The sequence below is a fragment of the Lemur catta genome, chromosome X (assembly GCF_020740605.2).
Source record: "Lemur catta isolate mLemCat1 chromosome X, mLemCat1.pri, whole genome shotgun sequence".
NCBI lineage: Eukaryota > Metazoa > Chordata > Mammalia > Primates > Lemuridae > Lemur > Lemur catta.
Window position 1 is genome coordinate 48,145,140 of NC_059155.1, and position 27,744 is coordinate 48,172,883.

At 39.8% G+C, this 27,744-nt stretch overlaps 1 protein-coding gene across 5 annotated transcripts in view; it reads right to left on the reverse strand.

The window, feature by feature from the left end:
- Positions 1 to 2,152: 2,152 nt before the first annotated feature.
- Positions 2,153 to 27,744, reverse strand: part of KIF4A (kinesin family member 4A) — a 119,338-nt gene continuing 93,746 nt past the window's right edge. For all 5 annotated transcript variants that reach the window (XM_045538689.1, XM_045538690.1, XM_045538692.1 and 2 more), the window contains 11 exons: positions 21,814 to 21,969; positions 21,584 to 21,684; positions 16,982 to 17,111; positions 14,955 to 15,125; positions 14,459 to 14,566; positions 13,206 to 13,283; positions 12,737 to 12,832; positions 12,016 to 12,198; positions 4,922 to 5,038; positions 3,185 to 3,307; positions 2,153 to 2,917 (listed from right to left, as the gene is read on the reverse strand). In XM_045538689.1, coding sequence (XP_045394645.1) covers positions 2,717 to 2,917; positions 3,185 to 3,307; positions 4,922 to 5,038; positions 12,016 to 12,198; positions 12,737 to 12,832; positions 13,206 to 13,283; positions 14,459 to 14,566; positions 14,955 to 15,125; positions 16,982 to 17,111; positions 21,584 to 21,684; positions 21,814 to 21,969 — 1,464 coding nt within the window. In that variant the 3' untranslated portion in view covers positions 2,153 to 2,716. The remainder of the gene's footprint in view (positions 2,918 to 3,184; positions 3,308 to 4,921; positions 5,039 to 12,015; positions 12,199 to 12,736; positions 12,833 to 13,205; positions 13,284 to 14,458; positions 14,567 to 14,954; positions 15,126 to 16,981; positions 17,112 to 21,583; positions 21,685 to 21,813; positions 21,970 to 27,744) is intronic.

The following is a 27,744-nucleotide window of genomic DNA, read 5'->3' on the forward strand; positions in this document are numbered from 1 at the left end:
TTCTTTACTCGCTGGCGGTCAGGGGGCTTGGGGTGAGGAATTCCTTTGTGCAGCTTTCCCCATCTCCCTCTGTCCCTCCTCCTGTTCCCCTCCCAGTCACTGCCTGGGCTTTGTCCTGGCTCAGGGAGGCGAGGGCTGAGGGCACAGGCGGGAGGGGAAGCTGGGGGGAGGTGACCACACAACTTTGCAACTTGGCAGTGAGAAAGGGCCCAGCCAGCCCCCTGGAAAGGAGCGTGTGTGTGTGTGTGTGTGTGTGTGTGTGTGTGTGTGTGTGTGTGTGTGTGTGTGTGTGTGGTGTAAGTCTGGATCTAGCCTCAAGCTCCCTAGGAATACAGCCTTGATTCATTAGCCTCCTTGCCCTCCTGACCACACAACTTTGCAACTTGGCAGTGAGAAAGGGCCCAGCCAGCCCCCTGGAAAGGAGCGTGTGTGTGTGGGTGTGTGTGTGTGTGTGGGTGTGTGTGTGTGTGTGTGGTGTAAGTCTGGATCTAGCCTCAAGCTCCCTAGGAATACAGCCTTGATTCATTAGCCTCCTTGCCCTCCTGGGCTCCTACTTCCACTTCTGCAAGCTACTTCCTGAACTCTGGGTAGCAGGTCACCCTGTTTCTGGACCAAGGGTCTTCATGGGCCTTGTGGCTCCAGTGTGACACTAGCAGCCCTCCCCTTCTCCATCACCCCAGACAGGAGATGCTCATTCAGGACATGCTGAGACATACGTCATTCCTGCTGCCTTGTCCCCAAGGCATCTCAATTCTCTTTCCAAGAATCCTTTGAGGAGTGTATAGTATGTTAGGGTCACAGGCTTTTGGAAGATGAATGCATACAAAAGATGCTGTTACTATAGCATCAGCAGGAAAGGGTTGGCAAGCAAGTTGTAGAGTCTGCTTAGCACTAAAGCACAGGGGTCTGGGTAGGCTGGGGGCTGGGGGGCTGGGGGTTTGATTGACCTTCCCTCTCTACATTTTGGCTCATTCAGTGTCTGGGGGCTAGTGCGTTGGTGGGAAAGGATGTCTTCTCTGGGGATAAGCCCGTTTACCCCTCCCCCTCTACATGCACTGAATTTCAAACAGTGAGAAGACTGGCTCTCTTATGCCAAGAGCCAGCCCCCCTGCCTCTCAGCCTTCCCATTGTATCCAGAGGCTCTAGTTGGCAATGGCAGAGGCTCTCTTGCTCCCTCTGCATTAAAATGCAAAGAGGAGCAGGGCTGTTTGCTGGCAGGAGGCCAGGGAGGACCAGTGGGTCACCTAGTCCTCTGCAGACTGCATTCTAGGCAGGTTGTTGTTCAATTTCCTTTGCTTGGACTCTGGTGGATTCTAGAGAAATCTTGGCTTTTGAGTTCTTGGGGATGGTTTGTGAGCTTTTTTGGGGAGAAGGAGTCTGGGATTCAGAATGCATGGATATGAAGCCCAGGGCTTGTGAACTACTCAGAAGGCTACAAGTCTAGTCAGCAGCCTGTGTATAGCATTCCAGGGCTGGTCTCCTTTTAGCTTTAAGGAGAGATGGAGAACCCTGATGCATAGTAAGGAGTAAGCCTCTCCCCTTCTCTCCCCTGTCGAAGGAGAAAGCAAGGAGCCGTGCTGTTCTGTCCCGGGATTAGACAGTAGTGTGGTCCCAACGCCCCTCCTACACCAAGAAATCAGGCTACAGGGCATTAGGAACTGCCGCTGCTGGCACTCTAGAGAGTCACACAGGAGCTTGGATGTTAGATCTGGGTTCAAATCTTAGCTCTGTTATTCACTAACTTTGTGACTCTAGATAAGTTACTTAACTTCTTTTGTACTCCAGTTTCCTCATTGCAAAACAAGGATACCTATCTACCTTGAGCTGTTTTTGTGAGGAGCAAACAAAATTGTGGCAGGAACATGGAGATGTTTGGTAAATTGATTTCTTCCTCTCAAATCTGGAGGCTAGGCAAGTTCTACAGTGTCAGGCCGCTGGCCTTACTAACATTTTTCCAATTTCCTAGGGTAGCAAAGCCACATAAAGACCCAACATCATGTTCCAGACTATACTCTTGGAAAGAGGGAAGCCACAAGAAGCGAGGGATGCTCAGGTACTTGCAATGAATCTCCTTAATATCTTTCCCAGGGGCTGAGGAATGAAGATTGAAATTTTATTTCTCGCTCCAGCACAGCAGGATCTTCCCGAACGGTAGATGGGCTAAGGTTTATTTATTTACTTTAACATTTAAAAATAATTCATTTACTTCAGTAACATGGCAGACAATTGAATTTACTATTAGAACACTTAAGATACAAAGAGGGTCAGGGCAGGAAAGATCCCAACCCCATTTCTGAGGTGGGGTGAAAGAGATGAGCCAGGCCTCCATCCTAGACCAGGCTCCTCCATTAATCAGAGACAACCCAGAGATAAGAAAGCCTTGGCCTCATCCCCATCAAGAGACAGCCTTAACTACTCACAAATAAGAGCTAGATTGTACTGGGGACTGGTTTCTGATGAGTCATTAGGAAGGTCAGTTGTTCTCTCTTCAGTAGGTGGCTTAGCACACCACACACTTCTGGAGAAGAGAGAGTAGTAGTCTGGGGCTGGAGACTGAGGGCCAATGTCCAACAAAGGTTACCTTCCTTTCCATAACTCTCTGTCCCTTTTTCAACAGCAAGAAACCTGAAATCCAGAGAAGTCATTAAACACCTTCTGGCTGCAACCTGAAAGCATCTTCCAAGCCAGACTAGGGGTAGAGATGATGACTCCAACTTCAGTGGGCCTCTTCTTCGATAGGGGAGCAGCCAGAGAAGAAGCTGGTATTGCTGGCCAGAGCTCGTTTCTTTTTTTTCCCTGGAGCCTTATTTTCTTGGGATTCTGTTGCTACGTGGTTCAACTCAGGGAGGTCAAAGGAGGGAACTGGGGCACTCTTCTTTAGCAGCACCTGGTCCACATCACATATCTTTTTCAGGATCTAGGGAGGACAGAGACAGGTATCAATAGACCTTGGAAAGGGACAGAAGCTCAGCCCAACCAAACCACTGGAAATGCCTGACATACTCTCAGTAGTATGAGATGTCCCCTAAGATTGCTCTATGAAAAAAATAAACTCTAGTCTGTGCCCGATTCCCAGTTCCCAGCAAGTGGATTACACTTTTACCCCAAATGCCTTTTTCCAACTGGTCTCTGTCATAGCTAATGCAGAGAAGGACGCTAACAAAGTTTTCCAATACCTGCCTACCTTGCTGTTGGGAGTGGTACAGACGGGTTTGAAGAAGCTCAATCCTGGGGTCACTTCTGTGGGATCCTCCAGTTTGAAGGAGGCTTCGGAATCCTGGGTCCGCTCAGTAGTGACCAAGCTATCCTAAAAATCAAGCAGACAGGTATATTATAAATTTGGCTCCCAGGGTTACAAAATAAGTCTGCTCCCCTTTGACCAGTGAGGTAACAGCTCTGAGTATCTGATTAGTCAGTCAGTCTAAGCAAGCCTTAGGGAGGCCCTGCTTGGAGGCAGCCTCTGAAGGCACAGGACCAGGTAGGACAGCAGTATAAGACATCTCATGAAGCAAGGTTTAAAACAAGGCCAAACCTTGGTCATTTCTTTGATTAAACTTCTCATCTCTACAATATGCAATATACTTTTTAGCACCCCTATAGGGTATTTACCTGTATTATTATTCCTTTCAGATAAGGAAACTGAGTCTGAGAAACAGAAGTTGTTCAGGTAACAAGGTGACTCTGCAGTAGAGCTTGGATTAGAATTATAGCCTGTTGTCATGGAAACAGAGCTGGATTAAGCATCAGGAAGCCTGAGGCCTAATCTTAGTTGTCATGACCAGCTGTGTAATATAAGGTGAGTTGCTTAAGCTTATCTCTGGGTCTTAGTTTACATCTCTGTAAAATGGAAGTATTGGACTAGATAAGTGGTTTTAACAATTGAAATCCTAAGAGGAATCCCAATGTGTAAACAAGTAAAAAGCAAGTTGCTTTGGTTGAAGTGGGGTTGAACACCCTCAGGCCACACCCCTCTGCCAGGAGGCACTTTCATGGAGCTCTTACATGACTCTAGAACCCAAATTGAAACACCTTGGAAATAGAGAATCCTTAAGGTCCCTGCTACATCTACCGTTCTTAGCCTGACTTCTAGCTTGCCACTTTAGTCCTCTGATGCCTACTATCTTAGAAATCTTTTTAATAGAAGCTGTAAGGAAAAACTGTTCACAGGCAGATGTTCAAGAAATGCATGATGAATGATCATCAGGCTGCCCTTGCTAGAATTACTGTATATCACATTCAGAACTGTAGTGCATGTTTTGCCACGGGCACAGGTAGGTATAAGGCAAGTACAGGGATCTGACCTGCTTGGTTCTGCTCTTCTAAGGACACATTTTGTTTCCCTGAGTTGGCTATTCCTGGGAGCAATGTTAGGACTGCTATGTTAACTTGATTCACAACAGTGACTATTAGAAAGGACTGGTTCCTGTGGGTCTTTTCCTAGAGCCATAGAATAGCTGGCTCCCATGGAGAGGTTCTAAGTAACTAATGTCTCAAGATGTCAGAAGGATTAACTTCCTTCTTGGAAGCTGCCACCTCAGCACGTGGCTCTTACAGTTCCAGCTAAGCCTTTGGACTGCTTTGATCCTGTATGTCTATATGCCTGTAAATGCCTGTTTTCTTGTTTCTTGCTCTACCTCAGAAATTATATAGAAACTTTACAGCCAAGGCTGGGGGTGGGGAGCTGTATACCTGGGAATCTCCTGGGAAAAGCTATGGTTTCTGAAGGGGGCATGTAGACAGGCTAGCAGTAAGGAAGAAGGATTGAGAAGTGAAATGTCTCTTTTTCTGGGTGCAGAGGGAAGGAGAAGGGTAGGAAGAGTTGTACAGGAGACTCCATGTTTCAGGATGGAAGGCAGAAAAAAGGGGCAGAAACTAGTGGGAGGTTTGAAGGGATGGTGAGAGGAAACAGCACGAAACCTACCTTGCCTTGCTGGCGGTTCCGACACTTTGTGAGGTCACAGCTGCAGTCCACGCCACAGTCTGACTTTTGCTTCCTGCACCCACACTGCTTGTTCCCACACCAGCCCTTGCAGGAGCACTGCAAAACAGATATGCAGAAAGACATATTACTGAAAGGGTTAGACGACTAGTTTAAAGTCTCTTCCCTTGTGAGTTCCCTTAAAAGCCTTTCTAGAAAACATGGAAAGTACCATCATCTTTACCAAGCTTCAGTCTCCTCAGTTCTCTCTTCTTTAGTGGATCAATGATCACCAAGAACCACCATAGGTTTACCATAGAACAAGTCTTGCCAGAATCTATTTTCTTTTTTGGATAGTATACTTGAAGGACAGAGTCGGAGGGATACCATAACAATGCAAGGCAACTGACAAAGACTCTTAGGACAATTTTATGGGCAAAGAGAAGAACTGTGAACTGGATGGTAGTATACTTAGGTATATTTAAGGACTGAGTATAGTTACTTGATATCTTTAGATCTACCTAACTGTACTTTCATCCAACTCACATTTCAACATTTTTCCTGCTTTGTCCTCAGTACATTTTAATAAATCACTGATGATATGAAACAAAATCATTTACATTTCATGGCACTGTATAGTTTTTAGAGTACTTTCATATATATAAAATACAAAATCTCATTTGAGTCTCATAACCAGTCTACAAGGTAGGCATTTTTATCAGCTTTAACAATGACACAAAACTAGAAGGATGATTAAGATAACAGAATCACAATTCAAAAATATTTTGACAGGCTGGACTTATGGGCTAAAAGTAGAAAGAAAGGATACAACAGGGATATTGGTTTTTAGGTATTTAGGTTTCCCCCAAATCAGCCATATAAATACAATATGGGGGGTGATCTAGTTTAAAAGTAATTTGTGCAAAAAGGGCCTAGGGATTTGAGGTGTGAGCAAGTTCTGTCAGTCAATAGTGTTAAATCGCTGTCCAAAAGCAAATGCAGTCAGGCAGAAATTTGGAGTTCAGAAAATATGGGGAGCAATCATTTCACCATACCCTGGCTTAGTTGGACCCCATGTGAAATAATGCATCCTATCTTAGGGCACCATAATTTTTTCCATGCATACAAAAGCATAGAGAATAATAATAATAATAAAACCCACTCATGTCCCCACCACTTCCCTTAATAAGTAAAATGCACATATAATTGAGGTCTCCTGTGTACTCTTTCCTGATCCCATTTTCCTCCCTCCTTTCCAGGGATAAATAATCTCCTGAATTAGGTGTTTATCATTCCTATGCATGTCTTTTACCATATATGAGTTTTTGTAAAAAAAAAAAAATAGAGAATTGTCTTATATGCTTTTAAACTTTATAGAAATGGCATCTTATTACATGTTGATATATGTAGCTCCAGTTTCATTCATTTTCACTCTATAAACTTGCCACAATTTATCCATTCTGCTGATAGTTCCATTTTTCACTTTTATAAACAAGGCTGTAACAGTGATAGCTAACATTAAGGTGTGCCAGGCACTGTTATAAGGACTTTCCATGTATTAAACTCATTTAATCAATAAGCATGTTTTCTTGTGTATACATTCAGTTCAGTGTGTATGTGTGTCTAATAAAGAGGACATTAAACAAAAAAGTGGTAGGTGACCAGAATTATATGAAACAACGCTAAAAGAGAAATGATGGAAAAAAGTGGGATAGTTTGGCTTGAAAAAGATAGAGGTGGCAGAGCTTACAGGTTAAAGAGTTAAAGTCATTAGAGACCTCAGTGGCCACCTAAAGCCTAGTTTAATGTACAAAGCCCCTTTCTAACATCCCTGGTCTAATTATCCGAAGCTCTATTTATCCTGAGATGATAATAGTTTCTACATAACTTCTAACCACAGGACTCAATTCTGCCATCTGGAATGACATGGAATCAGTTTAACCCCACTTTTATAGCACAGTCATTCAAAACCCTGAGTATAATGTTTACTCCCCAATCCTTCTCTGTCCAAATCCTCTCAAAGATAAATATAGTTCCTTCAGTGATTCGCCATATGACATGGTTCCCAAGTATCCTCGCCACCTCAACTATATACCAATTTGTCAAAGTTCATCTTTAATTGTGAGATGCGGAAATGAGTACAACTTTCTAAATGTGGTGTGACCATCGTCAAGTGGATTGTGACAACCATTTCCCTTGTTATAGACCTTCCCTTGTTATTAGTCCTATTAATGAGGCCTAAAATGACAGTTGCTTTTTTTTTCTTGTCACATCTTTGTGGATTCATACTGAGTTTACAGTCAAATTCAAGCCCTTAAGTCTTTTCCATATGAGAACCATCACCTTTGTTCTGTAGTTGTGAAGGTAAAAGAAACCATGATAACATCTTTTTTTTATTTATAAGAATAATATATATCACTTTATAAAATCTGAAAAATCAAAAACATGATTTTTAATAGTCGCGTATATTTCATATGTGGATATGTCAATTTATTTAACCAGTCCTCTAATGTTAACAATTAAGATTGTTTGAAAGAAATTGTTCACTGTTATAATTCATCTTGCAGTAAATATCCTTCTACATAAATATAATCTAAAGCATACTATGGTTGACAAGACCCTCCACAATCTGGCCCCTTACTACCCCTCTGACTTTACCTTGTGCTATACTCTCCTACTTCTTAATACACTCTAGCCACACTGGCCTTTTTAGCTGTTCCTTGAGACACTGAGCTCATTCTTGCCTTGAGGTCTTTGCATTTGCTGTTCCCCTTTCCTGAAATGTTCTTCCTCTGATTCTTTTCCTGACTTGCTCTTCACTTTGTTCAGATCTCAGCTTAGATATCTCCTCCTCTCTGAGGCCTCTCCCAAGCACTCTTCTAAAGTGCTCTTTTCCCACCCCATCATTCTCTATGACTTCACTATATATTTTCTTTTCTTTTTCTCTTCTCACCATCTAAAATTATTTTATTTGTTTCTTCTGGTTATTGTGTATCTCCTTTCACAAGAATGTCAGTTTCATGAGGGCAAGGGTCTCACCTGTCTTGTTTATTGTATTCTCAGCACCTAGAAATAGTGCCTGGCACACAGGTGCTCAGAAAAGATTTGTTGAATGAATAAATCTATTTACATACCAATGACTATTTCCTTAGTATAAATTCCTATGCATATAATTACTGAGTCAAAGGATAGGACCATTTTAAAGGCTATTGATATACATTTCAAGTTGCCTTCCAGAAAGGTATACCAATTTACATTCCTAATAGCAATACACAGGAATGCCCATCTAAGTCACCCTTGCCAGCACTAGACATTATCATAACAAAAAACCTTTGCTGCTTTGATTAAGTCAGGGCAAAGGACAGAGTTCTGTAACATGTCCTAGGGATACCTCACTGGGATGACACTGATCCATTGATTGCTATAGCCTGGGTATGGTCCTTTGGCCATTTACAAATTCATCTAAATGCTTCAAACATGCTCTGTTACCCCGTCCATGTTTCTCAATTTTATCCAAAGGGATACTATCATGAGAGCAGTATCTGAAGGGCTGTCATAAAGAGAAATGATTAGACTTTTACATAGCCAAGACCCATTAGGATGATTTATAGGACAGCACATTTCAGCTAAATAAGGGACTTTTTGACAATTAGTGGAATACATTGGGCTGCCCCATGAGACTGCAAGCTTCCCCCTACTAGAAGTCTTCAAGCAAGCAGAGGCTAGATAAACACCTAGTAGTGGTATTATATAATAGTCATGACACACATGACAGAGGTAGTCACATGCCACGTGCCTGAGCTGTAACTTTATCCTATTCTCTGTCACGCCAGGAAGCAGATCAGAATGTCAGAACGGAAGTGTGACTTTACCACAGACATAACTGCAAATATGCATGTATGTGTGTGTGTGTGGTGTATATCACAACTACTGGCAACCCACCAGCACATCTCAGCACCATAGTTGAGAAGTCATAGAGGGATTCTTTATAAAGAGTGCAAAATAGAGCCAAAAGACCTCTTGGGGTTCCCTTAAGCCAGTGGTTCCCAATCCTGGGTGCACATAAGAAATCTCTGGGGAGCTTTTCAAAAAGGCCAGGTCCTACCTCAGACCAATTAAATTAGAACATCTGGGGGTGGGGTCCCAGGCTCCATGTTTAAAAGCTCTCTTGGGGATTCCAATGTGTGGTTAGGGTTGAGAACTACTGGTCTAGAGTCTATAATTCTCCTAGCACTGACTATAGTGTTACCCTGTATCTCAGAAGGATAAGATCTGGTCAAAATTTTAACATAAAGAGTAAGGTAGAGACAAGAATACCTGCTGCCTTTTTTTCTGCCAAAGGTGACAGATGAGAATATTTGTAAAATTTTTACAGTGCTTTAATAATAATACTTATATGACATTTTATCCTTCACAAGGTGCTTTTGCATGTATTCCTTATAACTTCTCAGATACCGCATAACAGCATATAAAGGTAGTATTATTAAAACCTTTTTTCTTTTTTTTTCTCTTTTTTTATCAACACAAGTGCTAGCCAACCATTTATACAACTTTGACTATTACTTTGACTCAAGGTATTAGCCCTTGAAGGGACTTTATATGTCATCTATTCTAATCTAGTCCCTTTGTTGCATAGCTAAGGAATCTGAGGCCCAGGGAGATTAAGTGACTTGCTCAAGGTCACCCAATAAATCAGTGGCAAACTCAAGACTAGAACCCATGTCTATCTGCCATCTAAGTTATTACTTTTTCTACTATAGCACATGACCTACACCTCAGAATCTCCTTAGTACATACAGGATATGTGGCTGAGTGAGGAAGCCATTAACTCTGGACAAGTCACCATTTTAGCAATTGCTGCAATCTCCTTTTTAGTTGCCTAGTAATAATACCAGCCTGCAACTGGGTTCAAGCAATAATAATAAAGATGGCCTTCATGCAAAGCATCAAGGTCTATAGGTAATGTGTCTACAAGCAGTCAAAACATCCATGTACTTTGAGGTTGCCAAAAGGGAGAAAGTAGATTTTAGGCCAACTTGCTCACCTTAAAATATAGTTATATTCATCTCCCAAATTATAAAATTGGGGGAAAAGCCTAAAAAAGAATCATCTCTCATTGCTTTACAAATAAGATTTATCATTGATAGCAAATATTATTTACTTGCAATATTTTCTATACTTTCATATTTCCCTTTTAAGCTTAGAGCAACACTGCTATAATACATCAAGCTTTCCTTGAGGACAAGTATACTCATTTGCTTCACATTTGGAAACTCCTTTCCAGAGGTTTTAGGCCCTCTGCCATTTGTTTCTGTGTGTACTTCTCAACTCTTCCTCCTATTATTAATACTTAACTGACCTTTTAATCTACATTCAGCTTATGCTCTCCACTTCAACCACAGTAGGGCATCCATAAATGCTTGTCGAGCAAATGAAAGACAGACACGTTCTGCCCTATTTTCTCCAAGTGTCCAAACCCTCTGTTCCTTTACCATCTTCAAGTCTTTGCAATATGCTATTCATTGTGCCAAAAATGTTCTCCCAGTTGCTTCCCAAACTTTATTTCCCTTTTCATCTTATAATGTAGCAATCCTCACTTCTTTCATGGCATCTTCCTAAACTATACCTCCTTGGTTTGGCTTTATAGTCACTCTTAAAAACCCCTAAGTCCTTGCCAGCCATAGTGGCTCATGCCTATAATTCCAGCACTTTGGGAGACTGAGGTGAGAGGATCACTTGAAGCCAGGAGTTCAAGACCAGCCTGGGCAACATAGCAAGACCATGTCTTTACAAAAAACAAACAAAAATTAGCTGGTTATAGTGGCATGGCCTGTAGTCCCAGCTATTTGGGAGGCTGAGGCAGGAGGATGCTTTGAGCCCAGGGGTTTGAGTTTACAGTAAACTATGATTGCACCACTGCATTCCAGCCTGGGCAACAGAGAGAGACCCTGTCTCTAAACAAAAAAATTGATGAATATGCTGAGGTTCTATGGTATGCTTCTATTTCTTTGCCTTGTTTTCCCATTAGATTATAAACTCTCTGAGGCTAAAGATGAGGTCTTAGTTCAACTCTGAGCACATGATATATTGCATTCCTGATGACTCTGATTGACCACCATGGCTGTCTATACCTTTTGATTGGCTTTGCTCTGGTGGTGTGGCTTTACACGGTTTAGTTCCCCATATGGTAAACTATTAGCTAATCAAATAAAGAAACTTGCTAGGAAAGCAGCTAAGGTAATTTGTGAACTGTTTTCTTTAAGTGGAATGTGGCTACAGGGCATAGTTCGGGTAGTGGTGGTGAACCATAGTGTCTGGGAAGTTAATGTTTCAATGTAAAACATTTAGATTTGATAATTATGTAGGACTATCATTGTGTAAGTAAACAAAGCATGCCTAAATCAGATTGTTCCTAACTAGCCTTAACTTGATGTGTTTGATCTTATTTATTAGCTTTTCCTGTAATTCTCTTTGCCCCTTAGCCTAGCGAGCAAAATCACTTCAGTAGGCAAGGAAGATAGAGTACCCACTTAGCTTTGGGTCTGCAGTTTTTACTGACATGACCATGGTGTGCTAGAAACAAACTGCACTTGGAGTCAGAATATTTGGTTTCAAGTCCTGACTGTCACTTCATTTTATGACAAGGTTGTTTTCCTCCTATGGGTTTGAAGCCCATCTGTAAAATGCAAATAATAATACCTCACTGGATTTTTTTGTGATGATTAAAAGATATAATGTATGAGAATGGTTTGTCAACTGTAAAGTGCTATAAAAATATGAAGAACTATTATGGTCACTTTGGAATCAGCCTCAATGAAATTGTATGATACACTGCCTATTCAGACTGGTAAGAACCTGAAAACATGAAAAGAGCCAACTTGTACACTCAGGCAGCCCTCTATACTAGTCCCAGGTTCTACACAGAGCTGGCCCAACCAGTTACCCCTTAGTGGAGTCTTTGAATGGGATCCAAAGTGTCCTTTGAATGGAATCCAAAGGATATGGGGCCAGCACATTCCTAGATTCAGAAAGCCATCCCAGCGGCAGTGAATATTAATAATTAGAACTTCTGACAGAGTTGAAGAGCTAGCTCCTACCCCTTGGACGTTCTTCCTGGACATCTTAACTAATTTTGTTGGCTTCCATTCCTCATCGTCCCCATCATCACTGTCACCATCACCATCCTCATGCTCATTCACAGACTGCTCTGAATAATATTTTAGATCCTCGATGTCCATGGTTTGCTCCAGGAACTTTTCTTTAACACGAGAAGGTTTTGGCTTAAAAAAAAAAGTTTGGAACATTTATTTAATAAAAATTTAAAAAAATACATATGCATAATATCTTCCCAGTAGCCATTGCCAGCTATATTCTCAGAGCAGAGATTTCAGACTCCCTCAAATATACCCCACTTGGCTTTACCAATCAGAAGAAAACCTGCTTTAGCCTTTGGTTTCACGGAGTCTTTGAAGGGACAGAAACTGAAGGCTGACCAATCTGAGGGAGGAAGGGCGAACTCATGATAGGATGAGATAAGTATCTTTGGATGGACAGCTGAACATTATTGTTCTTTTCTCCTGTTCCTCCTCCTCCTCAGCTGCATTAGATAATGTCTGTGTGTGGCCAAAAGTCAGCCTTCTGAGGAGGGAGAATGCCTATTTTCCTTAGGATTGTATTGTAGTTTTATCTAGGACTCCAGGGAAAATTGAGATGCTAGAATTTGGGATTTTAACTTTCAATCTCTCATAAAAGGTGATTTTAGCACACTCACCCCAAACCTGGGCTATGCAAAGGTATCACAGGCACTGAGCATTTTACCTTAGGTGGGATATATTCAAAAGAAGAGTCTGGAGATACAAGGGTATCCTTAGGAAGATGTTTCTGTCTGCTGGCTACTTGGAGGAGGGTCAGTTTCTATTTGAAAAAAAAAAAAAAGACAAAGTGTATAAACGCAGAGCAGCTTCTGGGAGTGTTCATGGCTAAAACACAAAGATTCCAGACCTAAGCTAGTTCAATTTTAAACCACAGTAAAGTGAGGCAGGGTTACAGTAGAGTAGGTTGAAGGGATCCCACTTTCCAACATCAATAATAATAGATTCAGAAAAGGGAAAATTTTAAAACTTGTGTTTATACCACTTTGAAATGTATACAACTATATCACGTGTAAACTCAATGTAGACCTCGTTAAAATAGAGCCAAGTCACCATACTGAGGGTTGCTCCCAAGAGCTAGCCTCAGTAGCAACAGGGCCTCCAGGGCTTATCAAGTGAATGGGAAACTGTATTACCTGTCTGATGATTTCATTCTGTCGGAGAAGCTGCTGATTTTGCTCACACACTTCTCGCATCTTTCCAAGTTCTTCATCCTATTTCCAGATAGTGCAGTGATATGTGGGGTTATTTTGGGCATTACATGTGGGTTACCAAACAACTCACATAGATGAAAACATACTGCTGCCAAGTTGCTGGCAGCAGATGGTTTTTGCACAGCAGGCATTGGCACCCAGAAAGATGTCTGATTCCCAGTTCCTAGGTACCCTGAATGCCACTTCTATTCCAACGCTCCCCAGAAGCTCTGACCACACTTGTAGGGACCACAGGCTCTGTCTTAAAGGCCTTTCTTATTCTTTTCCATTCTCTAGCTTCATATCCCCTTTCACCTCAGGATGCTGATTAAGAAACCCACAGAAAATTAGTTCTGTTTCCTTGAAGTCTGTAGATGCTTCTGTTCACCCTTCTCAGCATAGACTAGGCAGTTTATTTGCCACTGTAATGAACTTGATTAAACTTCCTGGCACTTAAGACAACCAGATTCATGTATATAACCTTAACTAGCTTGGTTATGTCTTAGATGGGAGGTGCCAAGGAAACTGGTGGGTCAGGAAAAAGATTCTAACTTGGACTATAATAGTGCTCCAACATGTTACTAAAGGGTGTGGTGTTCCCAGCCTCTGAAAGGATTTTAGACCCCAGGCATTTCACAAACATGTCAGATCTCAGCTCAGAAGAACAAGCTCAGAAAGACAGAGTTGGACTTTTTGTTCTCTCTCTCTTTTTCCTGCAACAATGGGTCCAGTCGTCATCTGTGGTGTTTGTACCTCACTCTGTAAACCTGTATCTTGCTCTTGCTCTATAATCCTATCTTGCTCTCCTCAATAAACCTCATTTTCATGCTTGCCTTAAAAAAAAGAAAAGAAAGATACAGCTGAATGCCCCTAGGATGCTAAGTAACTACTGGATGATTTCACTTCTTTAACTCTTCAGAGGCTCAAGGTTGAGGAAAAGAACCATGAGGCCTCAAAGTCTGGTATGGAGTATTTACTGTTGTTTTGGTACCAAAATTGAGGTTATTCCTACATGTGGCTATACTCTAAGTGCCACTAACCTGACTAAATAGGGACAAAAGACAGTAGAGGCTAACATTACAAACTTTTTTTTTAAGCACTTAATTACTCTTTGCCACAAGTACAATGATCTAAATGAGACCAGATTCTCAAGCCTATGAAACCCATCTCTGGGGACCTCTCCCTTGTTATCAAACCTGACACTTCAGTGTGTTCAACAGCTGCTGTTCCTTTTCGCTGACTGACTCCTCTAGCTGCTTCTCTACCATTTGGCTTTGTTGCAGTTGGCTGAGGAGGTACAGCACCTAGAGAAAGACACAACCCAGTGGGCAGTATCAAAGAACAAGGAGAAAAAGAATTTTGACTTAGTTCAAGCAGTGATCCAGGTGACTTTTGTGATTTAGAAGTAAAACTGTTATCTTTTGCTTTCATAGCTTGAAGGAATAAGCATAGCACTGATGTTTCTCAGCATGTTAACGTTAGTATTCAATTTGGAGGCTAACAGAGATTGTCACTGGTGTGTGTAAACTCAGACAAGTCACTTGTCTCTTTCAGGTTTCTTCATATTTGGAAAATTTGGAAAAGACCACATGGCCTTTTGAAGGAAACTTCATACCCCCACTACATTTTTTAACTAACAACAAAAGACAATGCTAGTTTCTCTGTAAAGCTTCTTGGCTTGCTAGAGTTTACCTTCTCTTGGTGCTGTTGCTCCACTCTGACCAGCTCAGCTTGTAACTCTGTCTCCATCTCAGCAAAATGATTTCGTTCCTCAAACAGCATCTTCTGCATGTCAGCACAGGTGGCCTTGCTCTGTTTCAGGCTGCTTTCAAGCTCACTGACCTGTATTTTGGAGGAGACCAGCTAGAAGGGATAAAAGAAGATCAGTTTATTTGGAAAATGACAATTTTCCCCATCCCCCATTCATTAGGTAGGAAAATGTTAGCTTTCTTGAAATGGTCTGAGACAAGTTCCTCCATGTCTAAGTTCATTCATATTTTTTCATGTCATATAGATTCTAACATTGAATAGTAACAACACTACTGTTCAATTCCCAGGCCAAGAGTCCTTATTTCTGCTGAGATACATATCTTGGGGCAAGAAGCCACTGCTAAGGTCATTTTATTTCTTGCTCTGCCTCAAGGCAAGAATAAACCTAACACAAACAGTATCTGACAACTCCAAATTCTGATATTTAAGAAATTCTTCCTTAATTTTAAAGAGAAATCCACAGGACACACCCTTATGGCCAATTATGTCCCATTTCAGAATGTCTGTATTCACATGTCAGAACTCGTAGACACATTAGCTGAGAATGCAGATCTGGCTTTTCAGGCTACATTGATATCCTATGCTGGCCTAATTTTACCTTCACTACTGGCCCAAATGGTGAATATTGTAAATACCAGTGTTCACAAAACTAATCAGAATTTCCTTAGTGGAACAAATCTGCTAACCCAACACAAATATATACAAAGGGTAACATTGTTCAAACTTGTGGATCTGGAGTTTGTATGTTTGTCTTAAGTGAAAATTCCTCAATTGCCAGAGGTGATCGACTTTCATTCCTCTTGTGACAATATAAGATGACGTATTATTTTAAGGTCAGTGAAGATGGCTTTACCTTAAAACGAATCTTTTTTTTTTTTTTTGAGACATGGTCTTATTCTCTCGCCTGGGGTAGAGTGAGGTGGCATCATCATAGCTCACTGCAACCTCAACCTCCTGGGCTCAAGTGATCCTCCTATCTCAGCCTTCCAAGTAGCTGGGACTACAGGCATGTGCTCCACACCCAGCTAATTTTTTTCTTTCTTTTTTTTTTTGGTAGAGATGGGGTGTCACTCTTGCTCAGACTGGTCTCAAATTCCTGGCCTCAAGCAATCCTCCTGCCTTGGCCTCCCAAAGTGCTAGGATAACAGGAATGAGCCATTGTGCCCAGCCTTAAAATGAGTTTTTATGTCAAAAGATGCTTAGGGGATGGGTGTGGTGGCTCACGCCTGTAATCCTAGCACTCTGGGAGGCCGAGGCAGGTGGATCGCTCGAGGTCAGGAGTTCAAGACCAGCCTGAGCAAGAGCGAGACCCCGTCTCTACTAAAAATAGAAAGAAATTATCTGGCCAACTAAAAATATATATAGAAAAAAAATTAGCCGGGCATGGTGGCACATGCCTGTAGTCCCAGCTACTCGGGAGGCTGAGGCAGTAGGATCGCTTAAGCCCAGGAGTTTGAGGTTGCTGTGAGCTAGGCTGACGCCACGGCACTCACTCTAGCCTGGGCAACAAAGTGAGACTCTGTCTCAAAAAAAAAAAAAAAAAAAAAAAAAGATGCTTAGGTTTTCCCTTTTCTCGATTGTATCTTAAACTTTTTGAATATACATCTCATAGATGTTTTAGAAAGTAGTATAACATAATAGTTTATGTTTAGCCAGTGACCCACTATGGCATCCTGGTTTTTTCCTAATAACAACAGCTAACATTTATTGAGTGCTGCTATATGCCAGGCAGGATGGGTATCTATTTGTGAGTCATATTATATTTTTGTAAGTGACTGGCCTGTAGTTGCTTACATGAACCTTTACTCACTAAATTCTCTAATGTTAGTGTCATTGGGGTTTCTACCACGAAAAGTGGCAATAACACTATGACAGTATTCCAAGGTTAACATCTTATTTCGACCTATGCAACCGGACTCCTAATTGCTGGTAGGAAGAATGATGTTTACCTCTCCAATTAAATATTTCAGGGCACACTTGGCTTCCAGAATGGTAGCAATATTCTCCCACCGTTGTTTTGGCCTGTCTTCACTTTCTGCATCTAGCAGCTTCTGCTGTAGGTCAGCAATCTGAGCACTCCTTCAGGGAAAGAAACAGTGAGCCTTATTGTGAGTAGCCTCAACATCAAGGAGAAGGGGGAAGAGCTCTAAGGAGAAATTTCAAATAACTTTATGGATGGAGCTATTAGTTAAATATCATTTGAACAATGGTTGAGTCATCCAGTTAGGATTTTATATACTATCTCAAATCCTGTTACAAAGGGACTCCAAGAGGCTATCCAAATGGTTTTATTTTATTAAATATTGGTTGAAATAAATGGGTCATATGGTAGGACTTAGACTTATTATAGTAAGGCTTTTATTGTAGGGGACTGACTGTAATGTAACTTTGTCTTGAGGCCATATAGGCTCCGACTGTGATATGGTGGCCCACGCATGTAAGGATAAGATTCAGGTTGGAGAAGGAAAAATCTCAAAAGAACAAATAGGTAGCTGCTCTTTGCTAGAATCAAATACCAAACTGACACCTATGGCTGATATTGTGAGAGGTTATCTTGAAGTGCTTGCCACAGGACCAAGAATTTTCTAAGAAAAGTATATACTTCAATCCTGGTTATAGCTTCCTGATTTAGTAGGGTCTTTCTGATATAGTATGGCCTAGTAGACCAAGGTCTGCACGATATTTCAGTTTAATTAATAGCTTTATTCTCAGATTTGTTCTGTGTCTAATGAGAAGGAACATACCAGCATGTGCTTAATATGCAGTGCTATGTTAGGTACTATAAGGAAGATGGTTATAAAATTATCTAAGATTGCAGTTCTTAAATTTGGGGGGCTCAGGAACGCTTTACATTCTTCAAAATTATTGAGCACCTCTAAGAAATTCTATTCACATGTGTTATACCTATAGATATTTATAGTATTAGAAAGTAAAACTGAGAACAATTTAAATATTTATTAATTCACTGAAAAATAATAAACCAATTATACATTAACATATTTTATAAAAAATAACATTTTCCAAAACAAAATAATTTAGTAAGATGAATGGAATCATTTTACATTTTTGCAAATCTCTGTAATGTCTGGCTTAGTTGAAGACAGCTGAATTCTCACATCTCCCTCTGCATTCAATCTTTTGTGATATGTTGTTCTAGTTGATGTAAATGAATACAATCTGGCCTCACATGGATATGCAGATGGAAAAGGGAGGAGTATTTTAGTAGCCTTTTCAGATAATTATGGACAGTCTTCTTTGATACTACACCAAAAAGCAACAAGTGGTAGTTCCTTAAAAGTTAGTTGCAATGTGGAATCTGAAGCTATTATTAATAAACTTTTTGTACACTTATATTAAAATTAATTGGTCTATCTTGCAATCTGAATGGATCTTTTACCTATACATGATTCTATAACAGGTCATTTGGACAATATTAGTTCACTGAGTCATGCAGATCCTCCAAATGTTAATACATTTCATTACATAATATATTAAAAAATACTTGCTGATATCATTACTGATCTTATCAGAAAAATTATGAAAAACTGTCAAGCTCATGGTGGCAGATACAAGTTTTCCAAAATTTAAAATTTTGCTTGAAAGCTCAAATTTTATCTTTGTAACAAACATTGTCCATTGTTTTCCTTAAAGCAACAGGCTCACTCTGTTTATTTTTGAGAAAATGTCTGCCAAAGTAACCAAGTCTGCATGACCATAGTTTGTCAGTTGTTCATTTAAGTAAAAATGATGTTCCGTAAAAAAAGAGGCCTGTTGAGCTCACAGATCAAACAATCACATAATGCTTTTCTTGAGACATCAGTACCTGATGTCTTCTTCCCATTTCATTACACAGGATATTAAAAAAGACATGAACTTCAGGGTCAAGATTTAATAAAATTAATAATTTTTACTGCTTTATCAAAGCCACTCTTAATTAAGACTGGCTTTTTTTTTTTAAAACTGAGTGTGTAGTGGTGAAGCATACAATGACTACTGACTCATGTTGGTGCCACTGCTTTCATTCAACCTAGGGTGTCAGCAGTTTTGTCTGCTATTGCTTTTGCGCTATCAGTGCAAATGTCAACATAGTAACCAGACAAATAAGGTCTTATTATGAAAATAGGTTTGACTGCTTGGACTCCCTGAAAGGCTCCTAGAGACTCCCAGGGGTCTGCAGACCACACTTTGAGAAAGCTGGTCTAACATGTAGTCCTTTCCTTCAACAAGCTTAAAATTTGTCTTTAGATTTACAAAACTAAAACATAAAATAATAAACAAATACAAAGATAACATGTCATCTGTAGCACATAATTGAGCATAATAAGTTCTGTAAGAGTTTAGAGAAGGGGAAGATTAGTGAGGGATGAAGAGCCAGGCAAAGCTTCTGGAAGAGGTGGGACAGACACTTCAGAGTAATCATCTGTCATTGGCCCTTTCCTATCTTCTCTGACAATTCACGTCCCTTATCTATTTCAAAATTTAGTTTCAGTCTCATCAACCTTAGGAAAATTCCCCTAATTAAACTCACCTCTGTCTAATGCTGTCGACTTAGCACCTGCCCTACATCTACATAATCATTTACTTATGCATGTGGTATACAGGTAAATGTTTAACAACCAGCACTTTAAAAACCAGCTCTGATTTGTAGCTTTTCTGTGGTGTAAATACTCTCACCATAACCAATTGTAAGTCATCAATGGTTTAAGACATGCCTGAAATCTTAACAAACAATTCTAGCATACCACTATGAGTAATTATACTATGTCCACCTGACAACAAAGATAATGCCATCATTCTTTCTGTATATCCCAACTGCATCCAGTGCAGCACAAAGCAGGAACTCAAATGTTGAGTGATTTACAGATGTATCCAAAGATAAACATCTAGTATCTATTGCTAAAACCAAATTAAATGATCCCCAAGTCTTCTGGAAAATAAAGTTCTATTATCCTAAGACACTATAAAGTTTCTGTCAAAATTCTGTTCCTTCTAGATTTCATAAACTGCTTAAGAGATAATAATAGTGATTAGAGAGGCTGTGTGGCATAACTTCTAGTCTTAGAGCCAGGAAGAGGGAGATAAGGACATTCACTGAGCATTTCTAATATGCCAAGTACTGTGGTATGCACTTAACTAATCTCATTTACTGTTCGTGATAACTTTACTTGTATGTTATATGATATCTCTTTTGTTAATGATTTTTGAAGTTCTCCTGTGTTGTTTGCTCTTCTATTATCATTTCTTGGGTTCATCTAAAATTCTGTTCTTAGTTCTACATTTCAAAGATACTACTACATCAAAAATTGTAGTGTAGGCCAGGCACAGTGGCTCACGCCTGTAATCCTAGCACTCTGGGAGGCCGAGGAGGGAGGATCACTTGAGCTCAGGAGTTCGAGACCAGCCTGAGCAAGAGCGAGACCCTGTCTCTACTAAAAATAGAAAGAAATTAGCCAAAACAACTAAAAATAGAAAAAATTAGCCGGGCATGGTGGCACGTGCCTGTAGTCCCACCTACCCAGGAGGCTGAGGCAGGAGGATCGCTTGAGCCCAGGAGTTTGAGGTTGCTGTGAGCTAGGCTGATGCCACAGCACTGTAGCCCAGGCAAGAGAATGAGACTGTCTCAAAAAAAAAAGTTGTAGTGTATTGTGAAGAGCATGGACTTTGGAATTAGAGTAGGTTTTGAATCCCAGCTCTGTTGTTAGCAAGTTAATATCTTTTGCAAATTTCTTAAGATTGCTGAACTTCATTTTAGATCTCTAAAGCAAGAATAATGATACTTACCTCACGGGGTGTCAAAGAAACTGAATGAGAAAATGTACCTAACATGTCTAGTAAAGCGTCCAGTTCAAAAAACTGTTAGTTTCTTTTGTTTTTCCACATCACAAAGCTTTTGAAAAACCAGCTTTTGAATCACTGCATTGATAGTGTTCTGTTGTTTTTTTTTTTAAGAGACAGGGTCTTGCTCTGTCATCCAGGCTAGAGTGCAGTGGTGTGATCATAAGCTCACTGTAGCCTCTAAATCCTAGGTTCAAGTGATCCCCCTACTTCAGCCTCCTGAGTAGCTGGGACTACCGGCACACATTACCATGCCTAATTAAAAAAAATTATTTTGTAGAGACAGGGTCTCACTATGTTGCCCAGGCTAGTCTGGAACTCCTGACCTCAAGTGATCCTCCCACCTTGGCCTCCTAGAGTGCCATGGCGTCAGCCTAGCTCACTGCAACCTCAAACTAACTCCTGGGCTCAAGTGATCCTCCTGCCTTAGCCTCCTGAGTAGCTGAGACTACAGGTACGCATCACCATGCCCAGCTAATTTTTTTGTTTCTATTTTTAGTTGCCTGCCTAATTTTTTCTTTTTTCTTTTTTTTAGTAGAGGCGGGGTCTTGCTCTTGCTCAGGCTGATCTTGAACTCTTGAGCTCAAGTGATCCTCCCACCTTGGCCTCCCAGAGCACTAGCATTACAGGCATGAGCCACCAAGCCTGGCCTCAATGGGTTCTATTTTTGATTCTAGGAGTAAGTTTTTATAATGCCTTAGTGATAGTCCCCTTACCTGAGTTCCATTTCAGTCTCTAGGCTTTCAATCTGCTTTGTAATAGAATCCTCTGACTCTGAAACTTGACCACGCACTTCAGCAAGTGAGAATGTCCGCCTCTGTAAAGAAGAATAGTGGGAACAAGGGTGAAGTACTAAAAGGAAAGTAATCCTTCAAAGTGGTGAGGATTTCTGGGGAATGCAGAGTCTGATTATTGGTAACATTTTTTCTTTCATAAAGGCACTTACCCGGAGTTTAGGAGGTGGATTCTCCCCAGATTCTTTTTTTTCTTTGAGTTGAGCCAAATCCTGAGCCAGGATCTTTCTGTCTTCAAGAAGGTCATTCAGATGACGTTTGGCTTCTTCAGTACTCACCATTACCTCAATTTCATTTCCAAGCCAATTCTAGAAGAGAAATCAGTGATGTCTGGGTTAGGGATGAGGAATCACTGGTCCATGGGCTAGATTCAGCTCCAGAGTTAATTTCATTTGGACTAGAGCCCAGATAACTAGCAGTGCGATTTCCATTCATACTTATACTCACCAAAGATGTCAGGACCTCTCTTAGAGCCTTTAATATCCTAAAAAGTCACGAGAAAGAGACTTTCTCCAGATATCCTCGCATTTTTATGTGTCCTGTTCTTTATTTTCTCCTTAACATTTGTTCTTTGCCCCTAACTAGTTTATGATTTTGAATTGAAGAATATTTTTATTATCAATTCTATTTTTAAAATTTTATTTTTATTATTTATTTATTTTTAGATATAGTGTCTCACTCTGTCACCCAGGCTGGAATTCAGTTGCCTGATCATGGCTCACAGCAACCTCAAACTCCTGGGCTCAGGTGATCCTCCTGCCTCAGCCTCCTGAGTAGCTGGGACTACAGGCACATGCTACCGTGTCCACTAATGTTTTCTATTTTTTGTAGAGATGAGTTTCCCTGTGATGTCTAGGGTGGTCTCAAACTCCTGGCCTCAAGCAATCCTCCCACCTCCACTACGCAAACCGCTAGGATTACTGGTGTGAGCTACCATGCCTGTCCTATTTAATAAATAGAAAACCATTCTTAATTTTTAAAGTAGATGAATGGGATTTTTACTAAAATAAAATAAAATTCACTAAGTTCACTTTTTAAAACAGTAACCATCCCTGAGAATATTTCCACTTTTGATGAAATTATACCATGCTAATACTAATCAAAAGAAAGCTAGAATGGATATATCAATATCAGATAAAGCAGAATTCCTATGAAAAATACTACTGAGGAGAAAAAAATTAATCATAATAAGGGAGTTAATTGTTCAAGAGAACATAATCCTTAATGTTTATAACTTTAATAACAAAGTACCAGAATACATGAAATAAAAACACATAAGTAAACAAAGAACATAATATGGAATCATAAAAATTCTCAATTGATCCAAAAAAGGGCAGAAAACAAGGAAAAAGAAAATGAAGAACAGATTAGACAAATAGAAAATGAATAGCAAGATGAGAGGCTCAAACCTACCCATAATCATCACATTAAATGTAAATGGTAATTATTTAATAAAATGCAGAGATTTTTAAATTGGATTAAAAATGCTTGACTCCATATATGCTGCCTATAAGAAAGACACTTTAAAAATGAAGGCAGACTGGGTATGGTGGCTTGCACCTACAATCCCAGCACTTTGGGAGGCCAAGGCAGGGGGATTGTTTGAGGCCAGTAGTTCAAGACCAGCCTGAGCAACATAGGGAGACTAACTTCTACAAAAAAAAAAAAAGGCACAAATATGTTAAAATTAAAAGGGTCAAAAAATACCACCTTAATACTAATCAGAAGAAAGATGGAGGGACTATAATAATATTAGACAAAGTGGATTTTAGAACAAAGGATATTACTAGGGATAAATAAGGTCATTTTATAATAAGAAACAGGTCAATTAATCCTAAATGCTTATGCCCATACTAATAGAGCTTCAAAATACATGAGGCAAAAACAGAACTCCAAGGAAAAATACCTGTTTTTTCCAATAATTGGTAAGACAAGTAGGCAGAAAATCATCAAGGATACAGTAGAAGTGAACAGAACAATCAGTCAGCTCAACATTTATAGAACACTCCATCCAACAACAGCAGAGTATATATTCTTCTCAAGCACACATAGAACATTCACCAAAATTGACCATATTCTGGGCCATAAAATAAGTCTCAATATGTTCCAAAGGATTCAAGTTATAAAATGTATATCCTCTGACCATGACAAAATTAAATTGGAAACCTATAATAAAAAGACATTTGAAAAAAATCCCCAAAGATTTGGAAACCAAATAACACAATTCTAAATAACCCATGAGTCAGAGGAAATCAATAGAAAAATCAGAATGCATTTTATTACAATGTACTTTGAATTAAAATAAAATGAAAACATAACACTATGAAAATTTGTGGGATGTTGTTATTAAAGAAGTACTTAGGGGACATTTATAGCACTGAATACTTATATTAGAAAAGATTTTTATAGTATTCATTGATATTATTTTATATTTCCAGGGTATGAGTTGTGATTTCTCCTTTTTCATTTCTGATTGAGCTTATTAGAGTCCTTTCTTTTCTGCTTCTGGTTAATCTAGCTTGAGGCCTGTCAATTTTGCTTATCTTTTCAAAGAATTACTTTTTGTTTCATTAATCTTCTGTATCATTCTTTTGTTATCAATTTCATTTAGCTCTGCTCTAATCTTGGTTATTTCTTCTCTTCTGCTGGGTTTGGGATTGGTTTTCTCTTCCTTTTCCAGTTCCTTGAGATGATTCATTAAATTGTTGATTTGTGATCTTTCTGTCTTTTTGATGTAGGCAGTTAGGGCTATGAATTTTTCTCTCAGGACTGCTTTAGTGGTATGCCATAGATTTCGATAACTTGTGTCCCCTTTATCATTTAGTTTGAAGAATCTTTTGATTTCCATCTTAATTTCCTCCTTAACCCAGCTATCATTCAGCAGTAGGTTGCTTCATTTCCATGACTTTGTATGTAGATGAGTGTTTCTGTTGGAGTTGATTTCTAATTTTATTCTGCTGTGGTCTGAGAAGATACATGGTATAATTTCTACTTTCTAAAAATTTGTTGAGACATGTTTTGTGACCTAGGATATGATCAATCTTAGAGAGTGTTCCATGAACTGATGAGAAGAAGTATATTCAGTGGTTTTGGGGTAGAATGTTCTATAGATGTCTGTTAGGCCCATTTGTTCTAGAGTTCTGTTTAAGTCCATTGTTTGTGTATTTTCTGTTTGGAAGATCTGTCCTGTTCTGTCAATGGGGTGTTGAAGTCCCTGGCTATTACAGTGCTGCTGTTTATCATTTTGTTTAGATTAAGTAGGATTTGCTTTATGTATCTGGGTGCTCCTGTGTTAGGTACATAAATATTTAGAATTGTTATGTCTTCTTGTTGAATGGTTCCCTTTACCATTATATAATGACCATCTTTGTGTTTCTTTATTTTTGTTGATTTGAACTCTATGTTATCTGATATCAGAATGGCCACATCAGCTTTTTTTGGTTTCCATTTGTATGGAATATTGTTTTCCATCCCTTCACCTTGAGTCTGAATGACTCCTTTTGGGTTAGATGTGTTTCTTGGATATAGCAGATACTTGGCTTGTATTTTTTTTATCCATTCAGCCAACCTATGTCTCTTGAGTGAGAAGTTCAAGCCATTCACATTTATTGAAAGAATTGATAAGTGGAGTGGATTCTGTTCATTCTGTTGAGTACAACTTTATTGCTCTTTTACCTCCTGAGCCATTGTGGTATCTGGGCTCTGATCTTTATCTTTTGAGTGATTGTACACTGGTGGGTGTCTATTGTGTTGATTGTATAACACGGTTTAAGTACTTCTTGCAGGATAGGTCTGGTCTTGACAAATTCCCTCAGTGTTTGCTTGTCTGAGGTCTTTATTACTCCCTCATATAAGAAACTTAGTTTTGCAGGATATAAAATTCTAGGATGGCCATTATTGTGTTTTAGAAGACTGAGAATGGGGCCCCAATTCCTTCTGGCTTGTAAGGTCTCAGTTGAGAAGTCTGCAGTTATTCTGACAAGTTTTTCTTTGTAAGTTACCTGATTTTTTCACTTTCCTGCCTCTTTTCATGTTTACTTTGGCAAGTCTAATGACTATGTGTCATGGTTATTGCCTCTTTCTGACGAATCTCCCAGGAGTCCTTTGAGCTTCTTGTCTAGATATGTATGTTTCAAGCAAGGCCAAGGAAATCTTCCTTGATTCTCCGTTCAAACAATTTTTTCAACCCTTGTGTATTTTCTTCTTTGCTCTCAGGGATGCTTATGATTCTTAAGTCTGGCCTCTTTGCATAATCCCACATTGCTTGTAGGGCTTTGTCTGTTCCTCTTATTTCTGTGTTCTTTCTCTTCAACTGACTTGTTTAGCTCAAAGTGTTATCTTCAAGCTCTGAGATTCTTTCTTCTGCCTGATCTAGCCTATTCTTAAGGCTTTCCACTATGTTTTGTAAATTCTTGAATTAATATTTCATTTCCAGAAGTTCTGTTTGGATTTTCTCTAATAATTCAGTTTCTTTAGAGAATTTTTCATTCATTTCCTGCAATGTTCATAAGACTTCTTTGTGTTGGGTTTCTATTTTCTCTTGTATTTCACTGAGCTTACTTACAATCCATATTGAAAATTCTTCATCTGTCATTTTAATCTTTTTGTTTAGGTTGGTAACCATTGGTAAGGAGTTATTGTTTTCTTTTGGGGGTGCCCTTTTGCTTTGGTATGTCATACTTCTGGAGTTCTTTTGCTTGGTTCCTTCTCCTCAGGCCTCTCAATTGAGAGCTAAGAGTGCTAGGGCTGCCTTGTGGACTTATCTTGGAGTCCGCGAAGATCAGTCCCTGACTGTGCCAGGGAGAGGAGTGCTGGTCCTGAGTTGCCTTTGGGGTGCTTTAGCAGGTTTGATGAACCTCTCAGGTTACCCAGCTGCAGTGGTGGCTCGGCCGGGAATATCCCCCACCACAGAGAAAGAGGCTTCTTAGCACTCTCGTGGTTGTTACGGGGAGGAAGGGGCCGTGGTCTCCCTGCACTGCTCTTGTGACCTGGGGGCACCGGGTCCTGCCCGCCTGTCCAAGCTGCCAGCAGTTGATTCCACAAAATGCTGCTGCAGCAGCTCCTCCCCTCAGCAGTTGGCTTGGCTGGGAAGCTCCCCTGCCGCTGAGCAATAGGCTTGTCGGCACAGAGCACTCTTCTGGTTGCTATGAGAGGGGAGGGGCCGCAGTTTCCCTGTACCACTCTCGTGTCCCGGGAGCTCTGGGTCCTGCCTGCCTATCCAAGTCACCAGTGGGCAATTCAGTTTCTTCCTTAAGAAACTAAAAGAATAAGAGCAAAATAAATCCAAAGTAAGAAAAAGTAAAGAAATAATAAAGATCAGAGTGGAAATTATTGAACTGGGAGTTTTGGGGGCAGTTTTTTATTGTGTTAAAATATACATAAAATTTACCATTTTAAACATTTGTAAGAATGAGTTGGTTCTTTGATAAACTGGACTGATTAGGAAAAAGAAGACAACAAAATATCAATAATAATAGAAATGAGATAGATAACATCACTACAGATTTTAAAGATATTAGAAGGATAAGGGATTATGATGAACAACTTTATGCCAATAAATTTGACAACTTAGATGAAATGGACAAGTTCTCTGAAACACACAAACTACCAAAGCTTACTCAAGAAGAAACATAAAAACTTGAACAACCGTATGTCTATTTTTAAATTAAATATTAGTTAACACTCCTCTACCCCAAAAGCAAAAATAAACAAGCAAACAAAAATCTCTCCTGGTCCAAACGGCTTTACTGGTGAATTCTATCAAACTTTTAAGGAAGAAACACAGTCTTCCAGACAACTGAAAAGGAAAGACCACTTCCCGACTCATGCTGAGGCTAGCATTACTTTGATAGCCAAACCAGACAAAGACATTACAAAAACTACAGACTAATATCCCTCATGAACACAGATGCAAAAAACTTATGTTTTTGGTTTAAAAAAGTCCACAAATTTAATATACATAAACCTCATACACATGGGCAACAACAGCAAAGTCTAATTTTCCCAAAATAGCCCTCCCTTTAAAAAAATTCCACCTTAGATTGGGTTGACAGCTCTCTCTTTATAATTTGGAAATTTCAACC